The sequence below is a fragment of the Saccopteryx bilineata genome, chromosome 1 (genome assembly GCF_036850765.1).
Source record: "Saccopteryx bilineata isolate mSacBil1 chromosome 1, mSacBil1_pri_phased_curated, whole genome shotgun sequence".
Taxonomy (NCBI): Eukaryota; Metazoa; Chordata; class Mammalia; order Chiroptera; family Emballonuridae; genus Saccopteryx; species Saccopteryx bilineata.
In genome coordinates this window covers 336,760,783-336,777,220 of record NC_089490.1, presented here as the reverse complement: position 1 = coordinate 336,777,220, position 16,438 = coordinate 336,760,783, and the positions used below count along the sequence as shown (strand labels likewise).

Sequence of the window (16,438 nt, the reverse complement as noted above, 5' to 3'; positions counted from 1 at the left end):
CAGGTGAATCAGCATGCATGAGCAGGTTAGAAGAGAGCAGGTATGTGATGCAGAGGAACACAGAGAAGCATGTGCTCAACCCTCATCTCTGAGCCACTGCTGGAATGCTCTCCTAATACCTTGTTCTGTTTAATCATCATCGTCACTGCCACTCAGAAAGTTCATTCAACAAGTATTTAAAGAATTTCTGGAAGAGTGGGGCCCAAAGAGCAGTTGTTTTTCAAAGCTTTCCAGGAGAGATTCTGCTTCCCAGTTAGTGACCTGGAATAGGTTACAGGTGTGTCAGCCCCAAGCGCACCACAAAGTGTTATTTTCTCTGATACGGTGATACGTGAAACGTTGGGAACCACTGATTGATGACAGAACATCAAAACACACCATAAACTTAGGCTCCAAAGGATGGCACGATCAAGAGAGTGTTCTACAAAGAAGGTTCTCAGGTCAACAGACACGTTCCTTTAGTCGAGTTTGAGTCAGAGGAATCTGACAAAAGGGAGGCAGAATAAACTCCCAACCGAAAAATGGCCTATTAAACAGTTTCTCAAATATAGGATCTCTATACCAAAAAGGAAGTGCCTTCCTGCTTTTCCTGAGGTCTGATAAACAGCAGTTTTACTAAATGATTGTATGATTATGTTAAAGCCCTTTCATACTTGATTATCATGCCCGTTGGTCACAAATAATTATCTTAAAATATTTCATACTAATAAAATTGAAAAAAAAAAAAAAAGAATTTCTGTACTGAGATTAATAAAGAAATATCTTGAGTCTATTTCCTTGCTCCTAATCTTGTGATTTAGGGTGAAGGCTTCCTCAATTTTTGCATGCCCTCACCTTTTATCTATTCTCTCTTGTGAGTGTCCCATCTTTTACTGTTCTGCTCTCTTTTCTAGCTAGAGCTGTTTGGATTGTTCTAGGAAGTAGTAATTTTGGGCTATGAGGCTAATTACCTTCTCTGGATATGTGAGAGTTCTGGAAATATAACTACTGTGGGGTGGGAAGTAGGGAGCAAAATCTAGGTTGGTGGAGTGACCCTTGAGTTTCTCAAGTACAGAAAAGATGGTTTATAAATCTTTTTATCTCTAGAGCAGTGGTCCCCAACCTTTTTTGGGCCACGGACCCATTTAATGTCAGAAAATATTTTCATGGACCGGCCGTTAGGGTGGGACAGATAAATGTATCACGTGACCGAGACAAGCATCAAGAGTGAGTCGTAAGATGGATGTAACAGAGGGAATCTGGTCACTTTTTAAAAATAAAACAGGCCCTGGCCGGTTGGCTCAGTGGTAGAGCATCAGCCTGGAGTGCATAAGTCCCAGGTTCGATTCCCAGCCAGGGCACATAGGAGAAGCGCCCATCTGCTTCTCCACCCCTCCCCCTCTCCTTCCTGTCTGTCTCTCTCTTCCCCTCCCGCAGCCAAGGCTCCATTGGAGCAAAGATGGCCCGGGCACTGGGGATGGCTCCTTGGCCTCTGCCCCAGGCGCTGGAGTGGCTCTGGTCGCAACAGAGCGACGCTCCGGAAGGGCAGAGCATCGCCCCTGGTGGGCAGAGCGTCGCCTCCTGGTGGGTGTGCCGGGTGGATCCGGTCGGGCGCATGCGGGAGTCTGTCTGACTGTCTCTCCCCGTTTCTAGCTTCAGAAAAATACAAAATAAATAAATAAATAAATAAATAAATAAAAATAAAACATCGTTTAGACTTAAAATATAAATAAAATGGAAATAATGTAAGTTATTTATTCTTTCTCTGCAGACCAGTACCAAATGGCCCATGGACCGGTACCGGTCTGCGGCCTGGGGGTTGGGGACCACTGATTTAAAAAATGATATTGAGATTGTAGCTCTTGGGATAGAGGTTAGAAGAAAAAAGTCATGGTCAATGAAAGGGTCACCCATGGTACTTTTGTTCTTGTTCCTATAGAAATCTAAAAATTATAAACCTTTTTAAAATCAGGTTCAAGCTATAATTGCGGGGAATAAAGAAAACTCCCCCAGATCCCCAAAGACTCTTCCTCCTTTCTATTTCTGGCTTAGAATTAGAGGACTGAAGATAAGAGCCTATATTCTACAATTAAGATGCAATTAAAAATGCAAATGCTGAAAAGAGTGAACATAATGCTAATGAGTCTCAAAGTATAAACGAAGAACCATTCTCTATTCTGCTTTAAGGAAGGCACCAGTGTGGGAGGCAGGCTCTGAACACTCAGGGACCTCCCCCTTACCTAATAAGTCCCATCTGATTGGCTCTTTCATAGACTTAGTTTAACCTGATCCTAACAATAAGCTTGTAAAATAGGTCTTATATTCATTTTATAAATGAGAAACTCAAGGCTTAGCCATCAATAAGATTTGAAGTCCAGAGCAGAAGCCAGATCTCTGTGAAGGATGTCTCTATAAAGTATAAATCAAACAGGTCTATCGATATGAATTTAACCTGTGCCCCTACAGGACCAGCTCTGTCTTCACCATATTGTATATAGTACAAAGAGCAGGCACTTCAGTGAGAGACATAGCTAAGTAAAGAATATGGCTTGGCCACAGAGCACCTGTGTGGGTAGTTTTTAAATATCTTTGGCCTTCTACAAGATTCCTCTTCTGTAGAGTGGGGATAACAATCACTATGTCACACACAGCACTTCTGTGGTTTAACCAAAGTCAGGAAGGAAGCACTGGCATATATGCTCTGGGGCTGGGTGTGGCCCCTGCAGGGTACCTAGACAGCACCACGCCCTCTCCACAGCTCTCGTTTCTCAGGTCTAGACTTTCTGCCTCTTCCTGTTAAACCATTTCAGATACTTGCTCATGTCTCTCAGGAAGATTTTAAGCGAGGTAAGAAATCTGAATCCAAGTGGTTTTTGTTTTCTTTTCTGCAGCAATACATGGTATTTCTGAATAAATGATGATTTTTCTAAATAAGAATATGTAAATAAATGAATGATTGAATGAATGAATGAGAGGGACTAAACATGCCATTGTCAGCTAACCCTGTGCTGAGCTCTGGACTGGGGTGCACACAGGTGACTGTGACATGGCCTCCGGTGACAGCTGCTGAGACCATGGCAGTCCAAGGTTGAAAAGGAAGAAGATAAAAATATGACCTATGAGAAAGTCCACAGATTTCATGGCTTTGCCTTAAACTTCCTTGAGAATTCCATAGACAAGCAGGTTGAAGCGGCTTTGCTCTGCAGGGAAGCCCTAGACAGGCTGCGTTCTAGAATACATTCTCACCATCCCTGGGTTACTGACCAGCAAAGCAGTGGGGGCAGGAAGGGGACTTGGGCAGATATGATACTGTTTAAAGAGGGGGAAAAAAAAGACCAGAGTCTTTCTTATAATGTATCTTTCCTCTCCCACCAAAATAAATTACGTGAGAATATCCTTCCTCTAGAATAAAAACCCATCAGGATGAAGAATCCTGGGTTGTATTTGTTTTCAATACCTCTTTCAATGTAACTTCCAGTCTCAGGTCCTTAGAATAAAAAGACTAAGGGTATTGAGAATGAAACCCAGGACGGGCTTCATCCTGGGCCTTACCCTGACCCAAAGTCCTCTTACTAGGACTAGGAGGGCAGACTGTGTATGCTTTTGTAAATCTCTTATTGCATTAGGTCCCAATTTAAAGAGACACAGAGCTCGGCATGCAAATGGAGCAGCTGGAAAGGCCATGCAGTGCCAGATGTGTCCTGGAAATCCCAGTGCCAGTAGGTAGTGCCTGTGTCCTCAGGACATGGCCAGACTCCACGCCCTTGGTGGCAGCCCAGCTGGTCCTGAACCTCCATAGGATCGATTGCTCAATGAAGCTTTTGGCTTATATTCTATTTTGTTTTTCACATGTACATAGGAAAGAGCGTCTAGGCATTAATTCATTCAACAAATATTTACTAAGGAGACATCTTTATGTCAAGCACTATGACATGAGACATTAAGGATAAAATAAAATTAAGATTTTACTGGAGTTTGCAGGTCCCGTTTTGAATGATATTTCCATTTTAGGGAGCTTTACCATAAAATATTAATAAGGACCTCAGTGATAACTATTTTTATAGAATCAGCTTTAAATACCAGTGGTCTCAGTGCAGATTTCACTGTAGGAAGCCTTACAGGTATGATATAAAGATTAAAATGGGAAAATAACTGCAAGGTATATAACCCATGAGTCATCAGGAAATGATCGTTACAAAGATAACCTGCGCTCTAAGTGAACTGCTACAGACAGGGACCACGAGAATCCTGAGGGAAGGAGGTCTGTTTATTCACCTGTGAATCCTCACCATCGACTTCAGGCTGGTACTTTGTAGGTAAGTACACAACCCATGTTTGCTAGGAAAGCATCAATGTACTAATGAATTGCTGTCTGAAAGCCTATGTTAAACAATGCGGTAGGAGGCAGACTTAGGTGCATTTGTCATATAACCTTTGAAAACAAAAACTGACTAAGAAAGCAGCACCTTTGAGTTAACAATTTAAAGAAGACTTAAAACAACTATAAAAAAAAAAGTCCTCCGAAACCAGGGCAGGGGTCTTGGAGGAGAAGAATATAGAGAGGAAGTGGATGAAATCACGGGGTAGGGACATTGATGACATCTAGGAAGCCCTGGGAGGGCTGGATATAAGCACAGTGATGCTTATCTGTGTCTCAAGCTGAATTCTTTTCAAAGTCTTCCCCTGGTTAGACTTGCGGGACACGAGCAATGCCCGAGGCGTTCTGGAGCCGTAGAACTCCGGCCCTTCCGTTCGGCCTTCATAGGGTCTAGAGGAGCAGAAATGTAAAAGGTTGCCAGGAAGGCTGTCCTGCCCCCCTCGCTGAAGAAAATCAAAACGTCAAGGGTGTCTCATCCTTCTGGTGAGAAAACAGTACCTTGTTCAGAATCTATTCTGTGGTCTTTCTGTTCCATGGGAGAAAAGTTGCCTTTAGAATAAATGATAAATACTGCCAACATGCATCAATTGCTTCCCACGTGCCAGGCATTTGAATTTGCTACTTTAATTCTCATATCCACTCTATGGCATCTTCTTGTTATTCTCAGTTCATAGAAAAAGAAGTTAAGGCAGAGAGACTGACTTGCCCAAGATCACTGAGTGGGTAAGTGACAGAAGCCAGGAACTGTGCTCTTAACACTGTTCTGCACTGCCTCACACACAGGACCTGAGGGTCTCTGCTCACATCCAGTCCATCCCTGTGGTCTTAAGGCAATCATTTAATGTTTCTGAGTCTCAGTTTTTCTGTCTGTGAGATGGAAGAAATGGTACCTGACTCTTCTAGTTGTTGAAGGATTCATATGGGAAGATATATGTAGAACACTATCATAACGGCTGACCCACAGAATATGCCCAACACATGTTTCCCTTCACTTCCACTAACTCATCTGTACCAGGGATAACCAGCTGCCACATCGGCCAGAACGCCAAGGACCTGGGGATCCCAGAGATGCTAACTGTGCTGCAGTGAACAGGAGCCTGTCTGTGGCTGGGCCATCTGCCTGGAGTGTTCCTCCTGGTTCACTCTTCTACGAGCTGTAGATGGTGAGCCACTACTGAATTATTAAATCTAGCTAATGAGATGTGGCCTTCATTTTTTTTTGAAAGAAGACAAACAGAATGGAAAATAACAAATTCCACTTTATATAAAAAGCATTAAGCCTGACCAGGTGGTGGCGCAGTGGATAGAGCGTCAGACTGGGATGCGGAAGGACCCAGGTTCGAGACCCCAAGGTCGCCAGCTTGAGTGCGGGCTCATCTGGCTTGAGCAAAGAGCTCACCAGCTTAGACCCAAGGTCGCTGGCTCCAGCAGGGGGTTACTCGGTCTGCTGAAGGCCTGCGGTCAAGGCACATGTGAGAAAGCAATCAATGAACAACTAAGAAGTCGCAACTTCTCATCTTTCTCCGTTCCTGTCTGTCTGTCCCTATCTATCTCTGCCTCTGTAAAAAAAAAAAAAAAAAAAAAAAAAAAAGATAAAAAAAAAAGCATTAATACAGTTTAATAAAATTTTCCTCTCAGCATTATGGTGTGTATGGTAGATATATTTACTGGGTCATGATGAAAAATGTACTTCTTACTTTGAGTAAAAAGACCCGATATGCCTCTGGATGAATGCATCTAAGATCTCGAAGAATCGATTTACATATCCTTAAATTAATTAGGAAGCAATAAATGTTCCAGGCCTTATTAGAGCTGACTTTTCACACCACACAGACTGTGATTACGTTCTCCCCATCTGTCACACTCACTCGATGGGAATTTTTGTGTGGACAAGAAACATCACTTTTACTGCTGGGTCCTCACTGCCCACTATAGGTCCTGGGGCAGAATATATACTAAAAAAATGCTTGATGACTGCATAAATAAATTATAGCAACTGCCTTTTAAACCCAAATTCACAACAAAGAAGGTTATTTACTTGAATTCTCAAAATCAATTCCTTTTATTAACAAAGGGACTCGAGCCCAGTTTCTCTTCTACGGTCTTTCCTGTGACCTTTCACTCCCCACTGGACGACTTACCTGCTTCTCTTCCTTCCCCTCCCCACTCTCCCCCTGCCATGGCTGCTTTTGCTCTCTTTCATAGGAGAAAGAATTTTTCTTTAGCTATTTGCAATTTTGTGTGATTTTAATCCCCTTAAATCCCTGACCTTTCGTAGTAGCATTTGGTTACAAAGGTCCATTCCTAGCAGTGGCAGGAAAAGCCTTGTTCTTACAGGAATGCTTTTCCCTGCTGGTAGGTAAGAGAGGGGGGTGCATATGACAGAGGCAGGGACCCCTCCCCCTGCCCGTGAGAGAGCCTCCGAGCACACACAACAAAGTCTGTATTCCTGCAGCTCAGGAGCCCAAGTGCATCCGTGTCTGAAGAATTGATATTGTACTTGTGGAGCATTTTGAAAAATATTTTATTTGAATTTTTAACATTTTATTTACTTTGAAGGTTCTACAACTAGATATGTTTCACAATACAGGAAATACACAATACAAGTAGCCCATTAAATCGAATATATCCAAATCATTCGCATAGAACATGCACAGTATTATCATTAGCAACGAGCAATCCATGTGTACAGCTACGCAAGTGCTTCAAGCACCTTACACAGAAGATTAAGAGAAGGAAAATAATTACAACCAGGTTGGAAAACAGAGAGGGTTGGCTGAAGTTCAAGCGCTGCCTGGCTCAGTTGTGGCCGTTCCCTTCCCCTCCCTCAACACTTTCAGGCAAACAAGTTGCTGTCACCTGGGAGGATTATTTCTAATAGAATGAGGCCAATTTCTGCATGATTCTGAGAAGATGTATCTTCCCAGGCCCAGCAGGACAGGACAGGACAGGGCAGGGCTAGTGATGAGAGTGAGTGAGAGAGAAAGTATGTGTGCGTGTGTGTGTGTGTGTGTGTGTGTGTGTGTGTGTGTGTGTGTGTGAGAGAGAGAGAGAGAGAGAGAGAGAGAGAGAGAGAGACTACAAGGGAGAGGATGGTTTATGGTTAAGATAAATATTCTACTACATCAGCTAAATTGTTATCACAGAACAGAGAGACTGCTTGCCTTCGGCATTAGGTTTTTGCTTCACAGAAAAATATGAATAATACTAAAAGAATCCCATATATCCTGTAACACAGTTAATCCTCTGCATAAACCCCAGAGAGGTTTATGTATGAATTTGTCTTCTCAGCTAACCTCTTCCTTAATCCAAAAGTCAGGTGGAGCACTGACAGAAGCCGCCTGGGACTCCCAGCTAAAGTCCATTCAGCGGCTGACTCCACAGAGGCTGGGCCCTTGGGAGGCGTAGTGGTGTGGGAAGAAGGGAGTAAATCTGACTCTGCCACTAAAGAGCTGGGGGTACTGGACAAATCTCTTCCTTCCTGCGGCCTCAGTTTCCTCTTCTGTAGATTGAACATTAGACCTGGTAAAAGCTAAGGTTCTGTCCAGCTCTAGAATTATATAAAGCTACACAGAATGAAGAGAATGGATTCCAGGATGTCATTCTCAGATCAAAGCAACATGCTCATCATGATAGGTATAAAATCAGAGAAACCCTGCTACTTGTTTGTTTTGAGAGCAACTGGTTGGTTTTATAAAATAAACACAACCAACTGGCACTAGTCCTATTCAAGCACATTAGAAAAAGCAGGCATCTCCATGAAAATCCTAGAGCCAAATTGGTATAAAAAAATAAATAAACAACAAAGATACAAAGTTATTGAATCATTTTTAGAAAGGATTTCCCATAGGCCTTGCTAGTTCATTTTATTGCCCCCTTTTTAGGGGGGTGGGAGCAGGGTTGGGGGCTGGGAACTGTCGTTTTCACGTCACGCAAGAACAAGGCCAGGGGATGCTCTAAGTTCTTTCTCTCTGATTTTCAGTCTATTCATGGCCTGTGTCTCTTCCAATTCTGTCTCTAGGATTCTAACAGTGCACTCAGCTCTCTACTACAAAATAAGTAGTAATAATCGAACACTGGAAACAAAATACCATTTTTGTATAATGTAGAGAAATCATCTGGTGAATTTCCCATGAAGTGTTAGATAGTTGTGAGGCTCATTTAAAAGCAGTGTCTCCTTTCAGTACAACCTACAACTGGTAGAACCATTCACAAGGAAACATTCTTTGTTACCCAAAGTCTTCAGAGAGTTTTTATGTCATAGTTTTAATTACCATATCAGTGAATAACTTATATCTGATCAACACTACTCCTTCAAATAAGTGCATTAGTTTTACATAATACTGTCTCACTTCATTTAATTTTCCTAATCTACAACTTAATTAAAAGGTCTAAACTATCCTCAATATATTTCCATCAAACTTCTTCTAGTACATTAACATTTTGTGCATTCTATTTTTTCCCAGGACACCAACACTATGGTAATTTTTTCTTCTAGTTTGATTGTATATAATTGTGTCATTTTCATTAACTGATTCATCTCTATCCTATTAACTTAATTGGCTTTTCCAACTTGCTACCAAAGACTAAAACATTTCAGGCCCTGGTCAGGTGGCTCAATGCATAAAACATTATCCTATTACACTGAAGTTGCCAGTTCAACTCCTGGTCAGTGTACCTTCAAAAAACAATCAATGAGCACAAACCTAATGGAAGAGCTAAGTGGAACAACAAGTGGATGCTTCTCTTTCTCTCTCTCTTTATTCTCCCCCTACCCTCAAATCAATGAGAAAAAAAGACTAACACATTTCAAGATTAAAAAATATTTTGTATCACAGAGACCAGCAGTAAAATACAAGTTAGGAAAACAAAAATAGCCACTTCTCATCGTATCTGTGACGTCACTAAAAGACATGTTCTAGGATGATTCTTAATAGTTTCTCCACAGATTACACAAAAGTATATTAAAAGGATTTTCCAAAATGCAGTTGGACAAATGAGGGACATTAATATTTTGACTTTTTAAAATATAAAATCTCAGGGCTTCTGAGGTCCTGGAATTGCCTGGAATCAGAAGGGACTCTCTGCTCATCAGACTGGCCAGCAAGTCAAGGCCCTTGACAACCTGCTTCCTTCCGAATATTGTCCCCCTCAAGGCCCTGCTGTGCCTACCTAACTTACACAGGAGATAACTTTATAGCCAAAGTGGAATCAATAGGACAAGGCAACTCAAGTACATAATTTAGTGTCTATAACACACATCTCATGCCAGGAAAAGAGTAACATTTCAGGTGAGAGGACTATGACCTGAGGTGGGAGTCGGACCAGATTCTGGCACAGATTGGGGTGGCGAGAGTACAGTGAGGAGGGGTATGGTTCCTCCATTGGTACCTGGATTCATCTGGACCATTAATTGGGCACCACTTTACCCCTCTGGCCATTAATACTTACATTATTTCTAAAAGTACAGTCAGCACTGATGAAGTATATTTGGAAAAGAATATAGGAGCCCTGTGCTAAGACTGGAAAGCATTTCAAGTTCAATCAATCTTTCTTTCTGGTAAATTAATGAGTTGTGTCAGGCAAGGAACAAATAACTTTTGTGGTCTGACAAAGGATTGGCAATAAGATGCCACAGAAGAAAGTCTTTTCACTAAAATCTGTTGGGGGAAAACACATAACTGTAAAAGAGTACTTCTGATGTCAAGTCAATACACCAAAGTTAATGTAGTGCATATCAAGCAGGTCTGAAGGTGACACAGGAATACTTCACTTCCCATACTGATGGTGAGCAAACGTCCAGAGCTTTGGTCCACATGTTCAATTTCAGATTTATCAAAATTTTTAAAAAGTTTTTTCTCATTATTTTCATTGCAACCTGTGCTAAGAAATTTACCTTGGGCCATATCATGGTCAAAGAATAACTTGTTAAAAAGAAGGGGACTGTTACTAATTTAACATACTAGCATTTGAAAAAATTTTAACAAATGACTAAACTCAAGGTCTTCCAGTGGTATATTGGTGAGCATGGGTTCATAAGAACACACGATCCCTTGCTACAAGGTGTCGCCTTTCTCTCCCCAAGCTGGATTGTTCACAAAGTGCAGGTCCCGGTAAGAAATGCTCCATTGCCTACCTGACGTAGAGTGAGCGTTTCTGATTGGTTCGCAGGGATCCGGACCCGGAGCTCATGCTGTGGTTCATCATCTGCTCTCGTAGGTCATGGATTTTGGCCTCAAATCGAGCGTAATCTGGGAATGGAAACAAAGGTAACAAGTTTGGCTCCGTGCCTCCAGACAGTTAGAAATGCTGCCCAACCCAGCAGCCCTTTGCTCCTGTTGTTGGTTCCTTTATCAAGCAACAGAAAGGTGTGACCTCAAGAATGGTGGAACACTCAGGGTTCACTTACTCTGTATTATTGACCTGCAGACATTCACAAGAGGAAAAGAACAAACCAGTTGCTTCCCAAAACATAGCTAGAAAATCTACTGCCACCCCAATCTGAGAAACGTCCATGGGAGAGGAGGAGGATATGGTTATAATAGGTAACACAAGGTATTCTTGTGGTGATAAAAACGTTCTGTCTTGATTGTCGTAGTGAATACAGGTAACTGCACTTGCAATCAAATGGCATAAAACTAACTAGATACAAACACATACACAAGTACAAATAAAACTGGAAAAATCAAAATGAGTTTGATGGATTATGTCGATATCAATATTCTGGTTGTTATAATGTGCTATAGTTTTACTAAAATGCTATTATTAAGGAAACTGAGTGAAAAGTACATGGGATTTCCCTGTTTATTTCTTACAATTGCATATGAATCTATAATTATCTCAAAGTAAAAAGCTTAATTTAGAAAAGAGAAGGCAAAAAAAAAAAAAAAAAGCCCATGGAATTACTAATGTTTCGGAGGTTTAGATGAGTCTCTAGTTACCCTCAGCTGGCTGGACCAGAGAATCATGTGTTTGGTCATGTAAAAAACACCATTTAATTTCACTAAGTTTTTTTCTGCTGGGGGGCTGCTAGAAGTTGATCACTTAGAAACATACCTCAATTTGCCCTGTAACTTTAATATAAGTAGTCCACATGCCATACCTCATTAATTTTATGAGACACAATATATATAAATCAACTTCCCAGGAGACTGGGGTTAGAAATGGGGTAGAGAACATGTTCATATTAAATATATTTATAAACATTCAAACTTGAAACACTATGTGAGCCTTGGCCAGGTATTTCACTTGGTTAGAGCATCATCCCAATACCTCAAGGTGTGGGTTCAATTCTTGGTCAGGACACATACAAGAATCAACCAATAAGTGCATAAATAAGTAGAACAACAAATCAATATTTCTTTATCTCTCTCTCTCCCTTCTCTAAAATATAAATTTGTGGGGGAAAAAGGGTCTTAGAAACCACCTGGGATTCTTGGACCACATTAAAAATAATATATATATATCCCTAAAATTTTTTAAAATATAGGTATTTTCTCATATTATTCTTCATCAGCAAAAATATTTTTGCCAGATGTCAATCCAATAAAAACAAAGAACAAAGGTTAAGATACTTATTAACACAATCAGCATATAAAAAAGAAATAGCTTTTGAAGTTTAGGTATTCTTTTTTTTTTTTTTTTCTTTTTAAAGATTTTATTTATTCACTATAGACAAGGGAGAGAGAGAGAGGGAGGGAGAGAAGCGGGGAGGAGCAGAAAGCATCAACTCCCATATGTGCCTTGACGAGGCAAGCCCAGGGTTTTGAACTGGCAACCTCAGCGTTTCCAGGTTGACACTTTATCCACTGTGCCACCACAGGTCTGGCACTTTTTTTTTTTTTTTTTTTTTAAGTTTAGATATTCTTGATCACAACTTGTTCTATCATCACTTTGGCACAATAGTGTCTTGCTTTGGGAATATGCAGCAGCTGAAGAGCTCCATTTACCCACAAGATAAATGTGAACGTGTTATTTCAAGTTATAAATGGTATTTTTAATTACAAAGAAACTCATCTGAAGAATTTTAACAGAGGTTCTCAGTACATTTTAAAAACCAATTTGATTTTCAATTCAATTTATTCATAACTTTTCATAAATACAAGAATGACTAAATGAATATAATTAAAGATGATCTACTTATAGCGTGTTTGAAATTCATTATAAATATAAAGCTCCACAAAATTAAATTGAAACTCAATTTACTAAATCTCTATCTATTGGTTATTGTGGGCTGGTATTTCATAAAAGAAAAGATTTAACCTTGGTTTTCAACAATAGCCAACAATGATATATGAGTGTTAAATATTTTCATAGTAAAGTACTCTAAAGATAAAACCATAATGGCTGACAGGAAATTTTTAGTGCCTAAGTAAAGTCTGCTGTTATCTAGATTGGTGAAGCTTCCTGTCTCAAACTTAGCTTTGAATAATTAAATCCTAAATGACTGAAAAAGCAGAACACTCATTTAAACAAAAATCTATTGACCATAATTTAAGATATTTACTTCATTCCATTTTAACAGAGAGAGAAACCATTTATAGCTATCAATATGATGTTGTACTGATTTAAATCATTGAGCAAGGCATATTTTCTTGCCGTCCTAGAAGAGTCCACATTGCTGGCCACGTGGCAGAGGCTGGCCTCACTGCTTATTTCATCTTATCGAAGTTACAAAACAGAGTCCATGGATGTTGTAAAGGTTTTTCTATAGAAAAACAAAGAATAAAAATTGAGAGGACCTCTTGTCTCTTCTCCCTTTCACCTCCTTTTCTTTTCTCTCACTGTTGCCCTTCCCTGTCATTTAAGTGAGAGGTACATAATGGTTGTGTGCTAGACTTCCACAGTTATTTCTCACACCACTGAATACACACACACACACACACAAACACACACCCATATACTCACATACATGAGATTCTAACTCAAATATTTCCTTACTGTCAACCGAATATATAAATACCATGTTTCTTAAAACCTTTAATCACATACCATAGTTTAGACTGCAATTTATTCAACATCTACCCATATAGGTAGATATTTTTGCTGTTGTAAACATGATCTCAGTGTGTGTGCATATTTGTGGCAGGTTAGTAGAGCACTGTAGTGTAATTATTGCTCAAAGCTTGGCTTTCAACAGCCCCCATTAGCATTTCTTAGAGAAGACAATCTGGCCTTGGACACAGAGCAGGAACCCTTGGCTTCTTCTGATCCATGCTCCACACTGCCACTCGATAAATACCACATACCATCCCCCATCCACAGAACCACTAGATTTTCCTCTGCTCCCAGGACTCCCACCTTTACAATTTTGATGACTTTGCTACCATGATAAAAACCTGACATGCCACCTCCAACTGTTCCCACCTTAAGCATCTAATGCAGTGCCAGTCTCCTATCCCTTCTGACCACCCTGCTACCCGTCACACCTAAGTGCAGTTATTCGCTGCCACCCATCATCCCCGTTAGACTGAGCTGAGGGCAGAAGCCACAGCTCAAGTTCCTTGGAATTCCTTGCTCCTAACATAGTGTCTGGTATTCAGGAGCATTTACAATAAGTGCTCAATAAACATTTTCTGAATGAATGAATAAATAATGAATGAGGAAGGAGCAGAACTGTTAAATGAGTTCAATATGCCTGCAGGTACTGAAATGGCCTGTTTTTAATACTAAGGTTTTTGGGGTTTTTTTTGCATTTTTCCGAAGCTGGAAACAGGGAGGTAGTTAGACAGACTCCCGCATGCGCCCAACCGGGATCCATCTGGCATGCCCACCAGGGGGCGATGCTCTGCCCACCTGTGGCATGGCTCTGTTGCATCCAGAGCCATTCTAGCGCCTGAGGCAGAGGTCACAGAGCCATCCTCAGCGCCCGGGCAAACTTTGCTCCAGTGGAGCCTTGGCTGCAGGAGGGGAAGAGAGAGACAGAGAGGAAGGAGAGGGGGAGGGGTGGAGAAGCAGATGGGCACTTCTCCTGTGTGCCCTGGCCGGGAATCAAACCCAGGATTCCTGCACGCCAGGCCAACGCTCTACCACTGAGCCAACCGGCCAGGGCCAATACTAAGGTTTTATAATGAAGACAGACAACATGCTCCTGCACTAGGACTTTTTTCCAGGCTAAATATTCTGTCTAAATGAAGGCTTTATTCCTGTCTAATCACTGCCCTTCCCGCTCCTGTTGTTCATTGTTATCTGGGCTGTCTCTGTGCTCTCCCCATCTGAGTCATGCCACACACTGGAAACATTTCTCTGATATTTAATCTACACAGGATCAGATCAGCATCCCAGAAGGCTCTTTGAGCTGCCACATTTTATAGATCACAATGGGATACTTGCTTTAGTAATCAACTGTGATCTCCTTACTATATGGCTCATTAGATCCCCAAAGTTTTTTCTGCCAAGCTTTCAAAATGTTTGTTCTACATCATATTCAATGGTGCCTCCATTGTCCACTATGCATGGGGAAGCATCGTACTGTATTATACTGTATCATACTGCATTTGTCTTAATTAGAATATATCCTACTCTCAACTTTTCCACTTTGACAATCCTGTTTATCACAAATACTGTGTTAAAAGGTGCTCACCCCTCTCTTTGATCCTTTTTGAAAAATCAAACTTAAGAATAGGTAATTTTATCAGAGCAAAAACAAGACCTGGGTTTACAAATATAAATGGCGTGTGCTTGTGTAAAATAGTAAGAGATAGAGAGAGGAGAGGGGCTGTCTCTAGCTTCTCGAGGATAAAATCAACTTTACATATAGTTAGAGATGCTCTGGAAGTCAACAAGGAAGAAGGTATGTAGATTGTGTAATGTTTATTCTTTATGTTTTATAAGAGTACTAAAAATAACATTTCTAAACAAGTTAAAATGAAATCTAACACTACTGTGTCCATTTAGTCTTCATCCCTTCTCTCCCAAATGCTCTTCCCTTTTAAACACTTTTCAATCAAACTGCTAACACTCAGGAGACATTCACGTGAGATTTTAAAGACCTCTGATCTTTATATCATCTAAAGGGCAACTAGTATTTACTGGGCATCTGTTATGAGCTAGTATGTGTGCTACATACTTTAATTACTATATTATTTCTCCCAACAAAGTTCTGAAGTAGGTACATTATTTTAGAGATGAGGAAGCAGGTTTAGAGAGGTTAACCAACTTCACCAAAGTCACAGAGTTTCAAGGTAACAGAGCTCATTGGATACAAAGCTGGCATTTAATCCTGGATTTCAAGAATGCTCATTTGTTTTCATTATATCATAATATCTATTATAACACCATAATTCTCTTTTTGAACTCTTTTTGAATCGGGGCCTCCTAAATTCTCTATCCCTCCCTCTTGACACCATTGCTCTCCTTCCTCTCTTCTATTATATTAATTACATTCATGCTGGTCTTCATTGCGCCATAAACTCCTTAAAGAGTGAGAATGTCTCATCCATCTCTGTTCCCCAAACCTCACAGTCTATCATTCCTGCCTTCTTAGACACAGGACTGTATCAGGTACTTGGCATATAGTTTCAAATAAGACAGACCCTGAAAGTGTTTGCTTCCAGAATGAGACCCTGACAAGGAAATTAAGCATTAGAATGCTGATGTAGGGACTGCATTAAAGAAGCAGCACCTTGCTCTGTCTTGCTTTGCGTGAAATAGGTGCCTGGTAAATGCTTTTAAAATTACAAGTCATCTATTTTTTGTTTCTTGGGTTGTTGTTCTTTTTCTATATATAACAAGACACAACCCACTGAAAACCAACTTCCAGACAAATGTTTCAGAGCTTTCAAGAAGCGTATCTCCAGCTAGTTCTTTCTCTTCTATGTATGGTGAGCCAACATTAAAAAATTTCCACACTCTTGGATATTTAAATCTGGTTATTTCTGACTAGACACATTCATATTGGGATTGTGCCATTTGCTTTCACTGGGATAATAGCTGATAACAGTAGACAGGGTACAAGATTTGGGTTATGTTGATGGAGTCAGCCTGGCTCTGTCATTTATTAGCTGTGCACCATTGTGAAAGTCATTAATCTTTCTGGGCTCAGTTTTCTCATAAATAAAACAGAAATAACAACTGTATCTA

General features: G+C 40.5%; 1 protein-coding gene across 21 annotated transcripts in view; it reads right to left on the bottom strand.

Annotated features, from left to right (window-relative positions):
* The window catches only part of DLG2 (discs large MAGUK scaffold protein 2), a 2,196,962-nt gene that overhangs the window by 141,877 nt on the left and 2,038,647 nt on the right, over nt 1–16,438 (bottom strand). For all 21 annotated transcript variants that reach the window (XM_066248982.1, XM_066248991.1, XM_066249001.1 and 18 more), the window contains one exon: nt 10,494–10,608. In XM_066248982.1, coding sequence (XP_066105079.1) covers nt 10,494–10,608 — 115 coding nt within the window. The remainder of the gene's footprint in view (nt 1–10,493; nt 10,609–16,438) is intronic.